Genomic DNA, 14,062 nt, shown 5'->3' with positions numbered 1-14,062 from the left:
TAATCAGGGTGCAGGGCAGCTCGCTGTGGATGGTTAGATAGTCCCAGTAAATCCTGATTTAGCCAGAAGTCACTATCACTATGTAGTTGGGACACGGAAAGAGGGGCAAGCATGGGTTGTAGAGTGTAAAAGAGCTAAGCCTGTCTTCTGGATCAAAAAAAACTACTAGATAATGCCAAAAAATGGAAGATCGAGACAAGGCAGCGAGCCAGCTGTGGTGTCACAGGCCTGTAATCCCAGCACTCAGGAGGCTGAGGCAGGAGGATCGCTGCAGTTTCGAGGCCAGCCTGGACTACATAGTGAGTTCAAGGTAAACCTCAAGTACATAGCAAAACCCTGTCTCCACACGCGCACACACACCCCGCCCCCAAAAGACAAAGCAGTGAAGGGAAAAGGAACAGCCAGGGGTTGATAGTGGGGGCCTCTCAATGTAGGCGGTGCTGCGGAGGAGGATAGAGTAGTGGGAAGGGAATGATCGTTCTTTATAATAAGCCTTCAGAAATAGTATGACCTTTTAAACCATTTATGTGATTTATTTTGGCAAACATTAAAAGGGGGGGGGTCTCGTCATCTGTTCTCTTAGGGTTTCTCCCTTTTTGGCTGTGTAGGGGGCTCCGTGCTCGGGATGGGACCCAGGTCACTGAGCAAACACTCAACCACTGAGCTGCACCTCCTTTTTAGTCTGAATGTATTGTATGTGTGCTTGTGAGAAAGGGGGAGAGATGATTTGGGAGTGAGGATGCTTGGTCTACAGCTCTCTTTTTCTTGCACCTCGCATTCGTCAAGAAAGTCAGTCTGGCCACCCAGTCCCCCAGCGTGTTGCAGGCTTTGGGGAACCCGGAAGAGAAGGGAGGGAGAAGCCCGTCCCCACCTCATCCTCTCCTTAGCTGCCCTGAAGTGAGTAAGGGTGTCCTGTTCGTGGAAGCCTTTGCAAGGAGCACATTTAGGACTGACTCGGAAAACGGTCTTGTTGACTCTCTGAAGTGCGAAGGGGAAACCAGTGTCCATGGGAGTGCCTGTACCAGTGCCAGTCTGCTGGGGTCTGCAGCACAAAGCCCAGGCACAGCGGCTGAGACAGCTGAGGTTTATTTTCTCACAGATCTGGCAGCTGGAAGTCCGAGATCAAGGTGGTGTCCATGGCGTTGGCTTCTCCCAAGGCCTCTCCTGGTCCCGAAGCTGGACCCCAGCTCCCTGAGTCCTCCCTCTCTGCAGGGTCATCCCTGCTGTCGCCTCCTCCTCTCCCTGCGAAAGCAGCATCTGCCTTTACAATCTCGTTTGATTCATCACCTCTATAAAGGCCATCTCCAGATATCGTCACGTTTGAGGATCAGGGCTTCCACGTGTGATTTTTAGGAGGGACACAGTTCATTCCACAACAGACAGGAAATCACTTGTAGAGCCAGTCTGACATCCTGAGCACTCCACTGGGGTTCCGTCGGAGTTACCTACAAGAAGACTCGAAGCAGTGCAGTGTAGGTCACCGGTGGTAACAAGTACCTCAGCCTCAGGGTGGACCTGGATTCCTTAAGTCAGCAAGTCTTGGCCACGATTTCAGAGGGTCTGGGTAACGTCAGTTTGGTGAACATGAGATAAGGCCATTTCTACCCCTTCCCCCACCCCGTGCTTCCCCAGAGACCCCTCTGCCTCTGGCCCAAGAGAAGCATAAAGGGAAACTTTAATAATGGACCTGATTTCCCTCTGCTTTATTATGTTTTGCTGCACAGCAGTTTATTATCTCTGGAAAGGAGCTTTGCAGGAATCAAGAGGCGGGGGTGAAAACAAAAGAGATGCAAAACAAGGCTGTTTAAGGGTGTGGCTCAGTGGTAGAGCTCGAGGCCCTGGGTTTGGGTTTGATCCCCAGCACTGCCAAAAAATTTTAAAAGCCAGATAACATGGTACAGGAGGGCAGCAGTGTCCCTGATAACAGGGAGCGTGAAGGGAAGGACCAGGCTGCTGAGTCAGAGCAGTTCCCCTTCCTTTGTGTTCTTTCGCCCATCTTCTCTCTCCATAGAGGGGTCACGGAATGGTGACTTTGGGCCAGTAGGACCTTGGGGTAAAACCATACCAAGGCACCGGTTAATTTTCAGGGAGGAGCTTCTCAGAAACCAGAATTTAGTCACTTAATATTAAGCGTCCAGATCGTGAAGGCTATCATTAAGTCGGTTTGTTTCCTCGGAGCTAGTGAAGGTTCTCATGGTGTGCAGCCGTGGCCAGAAGGCTGAAGGATGAAAATGCCGGAAGAAGAGTGCAGCTCATGCTTCTGTTCTGCACGTCTCTCCCCGGCCTCAGACCATAGTCTGCATTTCCTGACCACCCAGTCACACCTGGCTCTGCTGCTAGCAACACTTCTGGGCGTTTTGCTCTTAGAGCAGTCTCTATCTGAGATCCCAGCTGCCCCTGTTTACTTGAATGCTTCAGGTCTTGGCTCTTGAGGTTGACTGCAGATTTGATTGACTTAAGTAGAGACCACTGAATATGGCTTAGGTTTGGCTTTTTATTTTTCGTTATGTTCTTTCTTTTTTTGTACTAGAGAATCGATTCAGGGCCTCCTACATGCTAAGCAAGTGAGCTACCACTGAACTACATCCCCACCAAATGTGGCTTTTTGATACAGTTTGTATAGCTAAAAAAAATTTTTTTTAATTAGGGAAAGTCTCATAAAACTAATGAACTCTTTTTTCCCCCTAAAAGAAACATATAATTAGTCATAGGCCAGATTTGCTTTGAAGTTTCCTATTTCCGTTTCTGTCCTAAATAGCTTTCTTTTCACATAAGTAATTGTACACTCTATAACAAAATAAGAGTAGATATTGTGAATGAGACACTAGAGTCCTTTATTTATCTCACTTTAATTGTGGAATAGTGTCCATGATCGTGTGGACATTGATGGGCCAAATTTACAGAGAACTAATGCTCAGGGAAGCAGCTAACCAGGCGATGCAGGCAGGACAGACATGGCTCAGCCACTCCCGGTAAGGCAGAAAAGATCTTCGCCCACACCTGCAAGGCAGATGTGGTTCCTGTAACCCTCAGACTTAGTGGCTGCACCTAGGGCTGGTACACAGACCTGTGCTGAGCCATCTCCTCCCCTGGTGTGGGAGCAGGAAAGCCCATGCCCTCTCATCCATCTCACGAGGCTGCTGGGAGACTCAAGTGTAGTCATCATAGTGCAGTGACAGAAGGCAAGGAAGAATCTCCACAGCCTGTGGAAATATGAAAAACAGAATGTAAATAACCAGGGACAGTGGCACACGCCTGTAATCCCAGCTCCTGGGGAGACTGAGGTAGGAGGACCGCAAGTTTGAGGCTAGCGGGGCAATTTAGTGAGACTATCTCAAAATACAGTAAGTAAAAAGGGCTGGGGATGCAGCTCAGTGGAATAGCCCTTGCCTACCACATGGGAGGCCCTGGGTTCCATCCCCAGCATTGCAGACAAAGAAGGAACTGCCATGGCTTCATACCTGTGTAATGCCAGCCTTTGTGTATCTTTTGGGGAATGAATGAAAACAAAGCCTGTAAGTAAAAGAGAATCCAGCTTATTGTACAACAGCGGCTCAGCTTTGGAACTGTCTTGGATTTTGCCAACCTACTAGAGTTAGTTACCACAGCAAAATTTCAAACATAATTATAATTGGCTTATTTTCCCTGAGATTTGTTGTTGTTCATTTGTTTGTTTTGGGGTTTTGTTTGTTTGCAATATTGGGGATCAAGCTGAAGGCTAAAGTTGAAAAGAAATCAAGTCTAAAATTGTGAAGCAAAACTTCATGTTTTTTTGTCTCCATCTGAGCATTCAGACTAACCCGGTTTCACAGCCTTTTTCCCTTGCCTCTAGCAGATCTCTCATTTTCCAACAAGCAACCCCCTTCAGCGGTCTTGCCTTGTTTAGAAACTAAGCCAGTTACCGATTTTAAAATTTAATCCCCCTGAAAATCGAATTCCAGAATGATACTTTCTAATTTCTGTCCAGAACCATAGAAATGTATATTGTACAGCCATAATGTGTGCATAGGAATAGAAAATTACCTGAGGACTTTATACAAGAAATTATTCACAGGGATCACCTCTGGGAAGCAACATTGGGAAGCAGATTTTTTTTTTTTTAAGGAAGAAGACTTTTACATTTTTATGCTGGAAATGTTACTTCTATATAATGGACAAGTTAGGGACAGGCATCCTAATCCTGAGAAACGTATAGCCTCCTTTCAATTCAAGAGCAAACAACTGTGCTTGTTCAGTCTTTCATTCAAGGGCATTGACATATATTGGAATAATTTGAGCTGTGTTGTACCAGCACAGTATGGTAATTTTCATACTAGTCGAACACGATTTCCACCTTAAGGAGTTGTAAATTGGGAATTCATTCAGTTCATACCTTTCATATAAAAGTAAAGAATGGAAAACTTTTCTGAAAGTTAACAAGCAAAGAAAGACTTGACCCAAGTGTCCCAGTGATCTACTCCATGTGGGTGACATGTCCCCTGGAAGCAGGAACCAGTCCTACCACCTCGGTGCCCTTATACTGAGCCCTCACAAAGGTTGCTGAGGTGAATGCAGAATCACTGTCCTTTCATGGTCACAGGAACTTGAGAGAGCCCATGCTGCAAAGCTGATCAGCCACCATGAAAGATGTGTGTGCTCTATGAAGACCCACATCCGGCTCCCCAAGGACCCCTGACTCTAGATCACCTTCCAGGCAGCCACACACTAAGCCAGTCAACACCACCTAACTGCTCAGGGAAGAGAACATACCGGCTCTACTAAGTCAAGCAAATAGGAATCCCAACTAGCAGTAATACCTCTCCTTTCCCCTCAGTTACTTGGCATTTTCCTGGGCTGGTTTATCCCATAGTTCCTCGTACCATTATCTGATGTCCATTGAATATAAACCATTCTGTCCCTCACACCCAAAGAAGGGAAAGGGAAGAAACACAAAGGAAAAGCCTAATTCCTGAGAAGCTTTCTTTTTGTTTGTTTGTATCCTACTAGCTAATCATCCTCCATTTCTACTCATCTGTTTTAAAAAAATTAAGGGCCTAATATTGCCAGGCATTTGTATTAACAATTCAGAAAACTGGGCCAGGGATTTAGCTCAGTGGTTCCATCGCCTGCCTCACAAATGAAAGGTTCCGAGTTCGATCCCCGGTACCAAAAAGAAAAAAAAAAAAAAAATTCAGAAATTAATCTTGCTTAATAAAGATGTTAAAAGTCAGACAGGGTGGTGCACACCTGTAGTCTCAGCACTCAGGAGGCTGAGGCAGAAGGATTGATGCAATTTCAAGGCCATTCTGAACTACATAATGAGACCCTGTCTCAAAAAACCAAAAAAATAAAGATGTAAAGTTTTTGAGTCATTTCATTAAAAAAGGATCATTATTTTAAATCCTATCATGATCCAGTGTTTAAAAGGTAAACTGAGGCACAATAACTTTTTTTTTAAGAATTTATTTGAGCACACAATGGTCCATGAATTGAGCCAGTCCCACACTGGATGTGGCCCTGGCACTCCACAGAGGGATACAGAAGTAAAGCAAAGAAAATGTGCGCTGGGTTCAGTTATACAGTTGCCTTAGTTGATTTCTCCTGTTGGAAATTCCCTAGTTCTATAAGTGGCTACTTCTGATTGGTTGAACATAATTTCTGTTTTTCTTTAATATAAGCATTTATAAAAAAAAAATAGCTCACATTCAGCTTCCCTTGTACTTGTAGGTGAAGCCAGGCTTAGGCCCCTTGTAAATGGCTTTGTCTGGTCAGGGATTCTTCCAGCCTGGTCTCCATTCTAATTTGCTTGAACAGTTGTTAACTGATATAAGGGTTTGGGGTTGTTAAGTTTTTGTTTTTGCTCCTTTGGCAGTGCTGGGAATTGAACCCAGAGCCTTCCACATAATAGGCCACTACTTTACCACTGAGCTAGATCCTCAGCTCTCTTTCCATTTTTATTTTGAGACAGGGTCTTATGAGGTTACCCAGGCTGGCCTGGAACTTGCAGTCCTTCCACATCAGCCTCCTGAGTGGCTGGGATTACAGGCACACGCCACTAGACCTAGCAGTTGTTCAGTATTTTAAAAAGATATCTATATCAGTCATCTTTTGGAAGAGGAAAGAAAAGTGTAGAAAGATTTCCTTCCACTTCAGATCATAAACTGTAGGAACAAATTAGATGTGCATAAAAATATTAGTACTTTTCTGACCCAAAATAAAACTTAGATGATTTATTTGGTAGAAAAAATTAGTAGATTATTTCATAAACACAACAAAACTAGTTGCCATGGTATTTTAGCTAAGTAAAAGTTAAAATTCTACTGCATTATAAAACAGAATTCTTAGTAGGTTACTGTTCTTTTACTTTTTAGTGACTCATCTTTAAATATATAACCATTGCCTTTACTGGTCTTTATGTTCATAATGGCTATTGATAGAACTCATCGTTTCCCCAAAATAAGTTACGTTAACCCAAAATCAGTGAAGAGTTGGAAGATTCATTGTAGTTAAAATTAGGGTCAGAAAGGGCCCATGGTTTTTGGCCTTTTCAAAAAAATCCATTAATGCCCAATGACAAGTAGGCACAATTTAGTGGCTCCTTCATTTTTGTTCTTGTTTTTTTGGTACTGGGGCTCGAACTCCGGTCCTTGCTCTTGCACAGCAGGCGGCGAAACCACTGAGCTAAATCCCCAGCCCAACTCCTTCGTTATCTTAAGCAGGAGGCCCCTACAGAAGGCACACAGATAAAGTCAACACAGGGCCCAGTGACCTGGGCGTGTGGCCAGATGTCAGATCCCCGGGGCTCTCTGGGTTTTTTTTCCTTTAGTGCTGTAGAGTCCTATGTGGGGGTTACAATCCCTGGGCACTAGTATTTTATTGGTAGAGAATTTGATGTGAAATGTATACAGACTTGTTAATATAATCCCACATTGTGTTTGCTCAGCAGAAATAGTTTTATTTTTAAAGTAGACTTATTAGAGATAGCTGTTTATTCCCAGGTCAGGGAGTCTCTCTGGATTCTGTGTGGTTTCTTGTCTGGTCTGTTTATCCCAAATAAGTAGTCCTGACTCTTGGAAGTAATAACTGCATCATCAGAAAAGAATGTGGGTGTTTTCTGATTAAACTCATTTTTTTATCCCATTTAAAAGAAATAAGTGGAAAATGAAGGAAAGCCTTCTCACACTTCCTTCACTTAACGTTTTCACTCCCAGTTTTGCGACATAATTAGAATGACCAAAAGATGTATGTTCTAATTCACAGCAGCGGGTAGATCTGACTCTGGGAAACAAGTCGCACCCTGCCTTTGTCATTTTGGGCCTTTCATCAGCTAAAAGTCACAGGGAGAGAATCTTCAGGTCTGTAGAAATAGCATGTGAACAAACATATGCAACAGTTGGGTTTTCTACAATAGATTCTTCCACTGGTGGCTTTGTCAGGTAGCCCTAAATACACTGCCTTCAGGGTCCTACGCTTTTTCTCCTCAAGAGAAATTAAACTCTCCCTGCCTGATCCTGAATTCTTCCCTAGAGCAGATTGTGTGGCAGCCTCAGGAGCCGCAGCTCCACATAAGTAAACAGTTACATTACTAGTAAATGATGCTTTGACCCAGAAAGTTAAGAGACTGGGAAGTATTGGTATAGCTGAATATGATCATTCATTTCTTCCTCTTAATAAATACTGTTCTTTTCTCCAAATCCATAGCCCCACACAGATTATAAAGATATCTTAAGATGCCCTCTAAAATGGCTTAAAATGCCACCTCAAAAATGCATTTAGCCAAAGAAATCACTGTAGGGTCTAGGATCAGATATAGTACCCAAGGCCATGTCCCCATGACCCAGCCTGGCATACCCAGGATCATGCTCCACTAATCTGCTGGGGATTTCTTTATCTTGTAAAGTTGTCAAATCAGGATTAATGGTCACACCAGGCAACTGGGAAAATATATGAATGATTCCCTCTTGCCCTACCTGTAGTACCCTTTGTGTTAGAAGTTTGGGCACTAGAAAGCCTAAGCATGGTTTTTTTTCTGGTGTGTCCTCAGCTATATACTGCCACTGTAGTAACCAGAGGAAACTGTTAGCCCCCTTCTAGAACAGTCACTGTAGGAGGATAAGGGAACCATGCACATATTAAATTTTTAAGTATAGGAACTCCCCACCTACAGGCAGATTGGGAATCAAAAGTTTACTTATAGTTAATTTGGACCCAGAATACCTTTTCCATAGTGAGTTATAAAAAAGACCTATATTTCAGGCCATTTTAGAAGCCGTTTTAGCCATCAGATATACCTGAAGCACAGTCCCGTGCAGTTAGAAAGACAGCAGCCTGCCACCATCTGTCACAGAGCTGCTCGCCTTCTGCTTGCCCTGTCACACCCCCACTCTCCAGGCCCGGCCCAGCAGGGCAAGGAGCAGTCGATGAGGCTGCAGGCACCCACATTTGCTCTGACACCTGCTGCTCAGGTGGAAAGGAGAAGGAGCACTGTGGGAGTTGCCCCAGAGCTCAGGGGGAAGGGCCCCTATGAGGCCACATTGTCTGGGCCAACACTTCTCCAACTGCAGAGGGTGTCCGACTCCCCTGGGGACTTGCTATACCTGCAGGTTCTGATGCAGCACCTTTCTAACAGGTCCCCCCACACATCTTGGGGCAGGAGAGGGAAGTCCCAGTCCCCACAGAAGGGGAGTGGGGAGGGGAGAGCCGAGTCTGCAGCCCTTGGCAAGGTCCTGTGTCCACAGAGCACAGTTGGCTGGGTGGGAAGGGGCGGGCCAGCCTGGGTGCAATGCAGCACTGGCTGCATCGGAGCTTTGTCCCCTGAAGAGCTCTCGGCCAGGGCAGACGCTCTACCCGCCACAGTTCCTTGGTGGAACCAGGCTGAGCAAAGCCCCAGCCTCCATCTGCAAATGATCCAACACCACCGTGCTTTGTGAGCAATGCTTGTGTGAACACAGAGGAGACACGGACCATCCAGGAGCCATCCAGATCCTGGGGCAGTGTCTGGTCCCCAGGAGAAGCAGCGGTTTCTCCTGGGCCCAGCATTCGTTTCTGATTCAGGTGACAGAGAACACACTGAGAAGATCTTTCCTCCAGACTGCACAGCAAAGCAGTGAAGAACTGGCTTCTGTCCTGTCCTGTCCTTGAGCACCTGCCTGTGTCCCTGTCTTTAGCCTCATCTGTAAAGTGAAGCTGAGTGGGGTGGCCCATACCTGTAATCCCAACACTCTGGGAGGCTGACGCAGGAGACCCTGTCTCAAAAATGAAAAAATAAAAAAGGGCTAGGGATGTAGCTCAGTACAAAGGTCCCATGTTCAATCTTGAGTACTGCAAAAAAAATAAAATAATGTGAGGTGAGAGTAACTTGCTCAGAGGGTGCTGGGGAGCTTAACAAAGTCATCCGTGCAAAACCCAGAGTGCCACAGAGGTGGGGGTGGTGAACTGAGTCATGTGACTTCAGGCACATGTCAGATTGCCTTTCTGACACTTACTGCCTGTGTGTGTGACTCTGGGCCACTTACCTTGTCTACACCTCAGTTTCCTGTTATATGAAAATGATAAAAGGACCTCCCTCATGGGCTGCTGACAGGACAAAACAGGTAAAGCACTTGTCCAGTGCAGGTCTTCAGTCCTCAGGGTTGTCGTCCAGGGGGGCAGGTGACTCTTGTCTGGACAGCAGGGGTCCTTAGGCGTCCTTCACAGAAGCCCCTGCTGCTTCTGGGAAAGGAAGGTTGACAGGAGGAAGCTGAGGCTCCCTCCGCCCACACCCGCCACCCCCTGCAACCGGAGGGGCTGGTCTTATTGGGGTTCAGCTTTAACTTAGAAGAAAAGGTTTAGAAAATCACTGTTTGTTACCTGCGGTGTGCTGTGGGACCATGGGGAAACTCCATAGTCTAAATTTACAGGGTGTCAGCACCTGCTTCTTCTATTTAATTTCCTTGAAGACAGAAATAGCAGATGGTAAATTCAAAGAGATGCATGCATGTATAATGTAAAGTTCTAGGAGGCTGTACTGGATTATGACTTTTGACGTGATTACTCTGTGGCATTTGCTGGTATGTAACACTTGGTTTTCTCCTCCAGATGAGCACCATGCCTGGACTGCCCACTCGGCCCTGCTTTTATGACATAGATCTTGACGCAGAAACAGAGCAAGTCAAAGGTTTGTTCTAATGTAAGCCGATCTGCACAGGACCTGATCCAGGTAAGCTGTTGTGTTTCTACACACACCCCCACCCCCTTTGGCAGTTCAAAAGCTTTTTGTTTTGTTTTTCTAAAACTTGTTATAAAAGTGAGCCAATCAGTAATTTACTTCCTTGGTTAAAAGTTCCCACCTAACAGCTCCCGTGGCTTGGGTCCACTCCCAAGTGTAGACACACTGTTAGATGGTCAGTCCCGGCCCCTTAGTGTACTGGGACTTGAGTCCAGTGAACAGCAAATCATGCCATCTCCAAATACGGATTTATTTAGAGCATTTGTGGCCTTAACAAAGGAGCCCAGTGAAATCATTTTTCTCACTCCAGAAATGAAACCAAGATCTGCAGTCATGTAAAATAGTAACTTCCTACCTTCCTACCCCTCATCTCTGGGTACAGAATTAGAATCGTGTTAGAGGAATCTTGGTGAATTCATCCTGCCATAACAGAGTACCACAAACTGGGTAGCTTAACACAACACAAACCTGTTCTGCAGTTCCAGAGGCTGGAAGTTTGTGGTCGGGTTGTCAACTGAGCAGGTGTGGTGGTCCCTTAGGGATGTCAGGGGACCTTCCCCACCGCGTATCACCATCACTTCACTCTGCCTCTGGTCACCTGGCTGTCGCCTGTGTCTCCATCTTTTCTTTTTTTTCTGGTACCAGGGATCAAACTCAAGACCTTGAGCTTGCAAGGCAGGCACAGCGCCATTAAGCTAAATCCCCAGCCTGCCTGTGTCTCCATCTTCACATGGCCATCTCTCCTTATGAGGACACCGCTCAGATTGGTTTCAGGCCCAGCTCCATCTTAACCTGATAACTCTCCAAAAGGCCTTGTTTCCAATTAGGGTCACTGTGGCAGGTGCCCAGGGCTAGGACTCCCAGCATATTTGGGTGGGGGAGACATTCAACCTCCACCACTTGACAGTGGCACATTGGTTGTGTTAGGCCCTTCTGTATGGAAAGACACAGCCGGATGGGCAGAGGAGGGACAGAACAGTAGACATTAGGACATTTGCAGCTCATGGTCCCCATGGTTTAAGAGGGTGGATCTTAGCTAGATATAGTGCCACATGCCTGTAATCCCAGCACTCTGAGGGGCTGATCTGAAGTCTGATCTCAAATAGGAGGATTGCAAGTTTAAGCTCAGCCTGAAAATTTAGTAATTTGGTGAGATCCTGTCTCAAAATTTTAAAAAATTTTAAAGGCTGGGGGTATAGCTCAGTTAGAAGGCCCTGGGTTCAGTCCTCAGAACCACTCACACACACACACACACACACACACACACCAATGTGGAGGCTTTACTTGCAGCTCCTCCGGCAGCCCAGAGCCCAGGGCTCCTGGCCTCCTCCTGTCTGCTCTCCACCCTGCAGACGCAGCAGCTGGCTGCGGTCCTGACTTCCTGTCATGTGGGAAATGACCACACACTCCTCCTCCTCCCTGGAAAACTCCCAGTCAGAAGTTTTAAAGGCTTGGGGCTGCCTTTCACCATCCCTACATCACACATGTCCCATCTTCTCGGCATACAGTCTTTCCCCCAAGACTCCCTTCTCCCCATCATTCCTGTAGCTTAGCCCAGAACCCCTCCCTCCCACCAGTGTGTTCTAGGCCTTCAGTTGGGCTTGCTTTGCCCTGCTCCACCTTCTCTGAGTTAGGGCCACAAGCCACACGGGGTGCCCATCTCCAGTGGTATCGCTTCCTGCAGTCAGCGTGGAGGGCATCCCCCTTTTTGGTATGTTTCTTACTAAAACACTGCACAGCTAGGCTGTGATGAGATAGGTCACTTACAGGACATCATATTAAGACCAGGTGTGGAATTGTTTGTTGCCTGTTGGGGGGGTATTTATATGTGTCCCTTGCTGAGGAAGAGGGGCTACAATAACTTGAAGCCACAACCTCAGGTTTTATCTTCATTATTCCTGAGAATGAAAACTAGAAAATGAAATGGGGTGATGAGTTTCACCAAGAAACCCATAAATCTGCACTTTGATAACAGTGTTATTTTGGTCTTTTGTTATGACTGTGTGTGCTGTGAATGCCTTGCATTTCCCAGCTAGGCCTTGGGAAAACAGCAGTATCATTCCTTTAAAACAAAGATTGAGCCTTGACCTAACTAATCTCTTTTCATGTCAAGAATCTTGAATGGTACATTTCTGTCATTTGTCTCCAGAACATGTGTGCACAGTTCTCTCATCTCTCTTGAATAGTTATTTTTCCAGGATTTTGGTCAGTTTTCATTTGCTCTCCAAGGAGGTCATATGAGCCCAATTATGCCGTAATTATCGCAGTTAAGAAGTGAGTAATGTCAAGGGACCTGCCCTTAACTTCACTAGTGCATGCACACGCTCACATCCTTTATTGCTGAAGAGACCGTGTTTCCCAACGCACGCTCCTCCAGATTTTATCGAAAGTTCGCTCAGGAGTCTGTGGTCAGGACGCCAGGCTGTGGTAATGCCAGGCAGTGCTCGGCACCTCACACAGATGGCCACAGCCCTCTCCAGGCAGGTGTTGTCCCGTAAGGCCACCGAGACTTCCTCTGTGGTCACCCAGAGCTGTTGGCTGAGGGCCGGCCCAGTCCATGGGGCTGCAGAGTTGCCTGCCCTCTGTGTGGCACTGCCTCTCCCCTCAGATAGCACCTGTCCTGTTGTCTCCCGCACCATCGACAGTGCGGCCACCAAGCCAGTGAGATGGATGGTGTTTAATGGAAGATAATTATTTGACTATTAAGAGCTATGACTTTGTCCAAATTCTTCTTAGACGAAGTGTAATAGGGCTGTCTCTTACTTAATTCTCTAACTTGAATGACAATTGCCCCCCTCATTTATCTAAGCTCTTTGTGAACTGCTAAATCCTGCTCTGAGCTGCCCAGGCAACAGTTCCGAACCCATCATTTGAGCCTGCTTAAACAATGGCATATGGATCCAGTGTCCTAAGACAAAACCACTCTACACAGCAAACGCGCCCTCTCAGGCTCCTTGATATAATGATCCAGCAAACGTTCTTTCTATTTCCTGTGCCTCTCATGAGGATCCAAGGACCATTTCTACTAGTCAGAGGTCTGGGGACATTAAAAACACGTGAGATAACAATGTTAAATCTCGGGCGGCAGTTAGCTTGGCCCAGTTTGGGTATCAGAGAGGAAATGCCTGGTCCACTTCCTTTGCTGTCTCAGGGGCCAGACTGTAGGTCGTCCTGGAACTCACTTCCCGGGTGACAAATCTGTTCTTCCTGGAGAACCACAGGAAACCACGGGAAGAAAACTGCACACAGTTGCTGACACTTTCCTTCCTTGGCACTTGCCTTTCCTGCCCACCTCACCCTCTAGGAATTTTCGTGACATCCAAGAAATCACCCGAATTTGAGCTCTGGCCCCTTGTCCCAAGAGTGCCCTGGGAGGGCATGAGTCATTCTTTTGGATGTCACTAATAGAACTAATTAAAACAAACTTTCCCCAGTGAAACTGAACAAGCTACTGAGCCTTTTGTTTGAAGCCGATTGTTTTTGGAGGCATGTGTCCCTGTTCTTGGATCTCGTTCTGAACCTACATCATCTTTCTGAGCCTTGGCAGGATTCATTCAAACGAACACACAGTAAAGTCACAAAGTTCCTGAACAATGTAGGTGCTCCCTTCCTTCATTCTGACGTCCAAAGTTCTGTTTAGTATGGAATCTGATTTACTCCGGCTCTTCTATCAATGTTAATTATTTGCCAAAGAATTGCTGTTCTGGAATTGCACTCACAGCACAGAGCATAATACCAGCCCATCTCACCCCTGAACTGCCTTCAGGGTGGAAATGATCAAATATGCTTAATAATCATAAATTAATGTTTAGTCGGGTGGCTTCATGCCAACCCTTCCCCACACAGGGCCGCCCAGCAGACAACGCAGGGCTCAGC

The 14,062-nt window shown here is 46.2% G+C and overlaps 1 protein-coding gene and 1 long non-coding RNA gene across 8 annotated transcripts in view; one reads left to right on the top strand and one right to left on the bottom strand.

Moving 5' to 3' along the window:
* Window positions 1–14,062, top strand: part of Mthfd1l (methylenetetrahydrofolate dehydrogenase (NADP+ dependent) 1 like) — a 199,342-nt gene that overhangs the window by 183,045 nt on the left and 2,235 nt on the right. For both annotated transcript variants that reach the window (XM_004856880.3, XM_013076727.3), the window contains one exon: window positions 10,057–10,177. In XM_004856880.3, the coding sequence (XP_004856937.1) occupies window positions 10,057–10,146 (90 nt within the window). In that variant the 3' untranslated portion in view covers window positions 10,147–10,177. The remainder of the gene's footprint in view (window positions 1–10,056; window positions 10,178–14,062) is intronic.
* On the bottom strand, window positions 1,664–11,657 carry LOC106010420 (uncharacterized). Of its 6 annotated transcripts, XR_015444031.1 has the most exons (7): window positions 11,454–11,657; window positions 10,655–10,821; window positions 9,829–9,910; window positions 9,495–9,690; window positions 9,186–9,300; window positions 3,462–3,513; window positions 1,680–3,203 (listed from the first exon to the last, which is right to left on the bottom strand). It is a non-coding gene; the product is annotated as an uncharacterized LOC106010420 (long non-coding RNA). The 6 variants fall into 6 exon arrangements; XR_015444029.1 differs by having other exon boundaries at window positions 1,664–3,203; window positions 3,462–9,300; XR_015444030.1 differs by having other exon boundaries at window positions 1,679–3,203; window positions 9,186–9,690.

Source organism: Heterocephalus glaber, unplaced genomic scaffold, assembly GCF_053883595.1.
Source record: "Heterocephalus glaber isolate CG9 unplaced genomic scaffold, H.glaber_assembly_v1.0 deba00001593, whole genome shotgun sequence".
NCBI classification, from domain to species: domain Eukaryota; kingdom Metazoa; phylum Chordata; class Mammalia; order Rodentia; family Bathyergidae; genus Heterocephalus; species Heterocephalus glaber.
The sequence above is the reverse complement of the archived record's forward strand: the minus strand, read 5'-3'. Positions and strand labels throughout refer to the sequence as shown.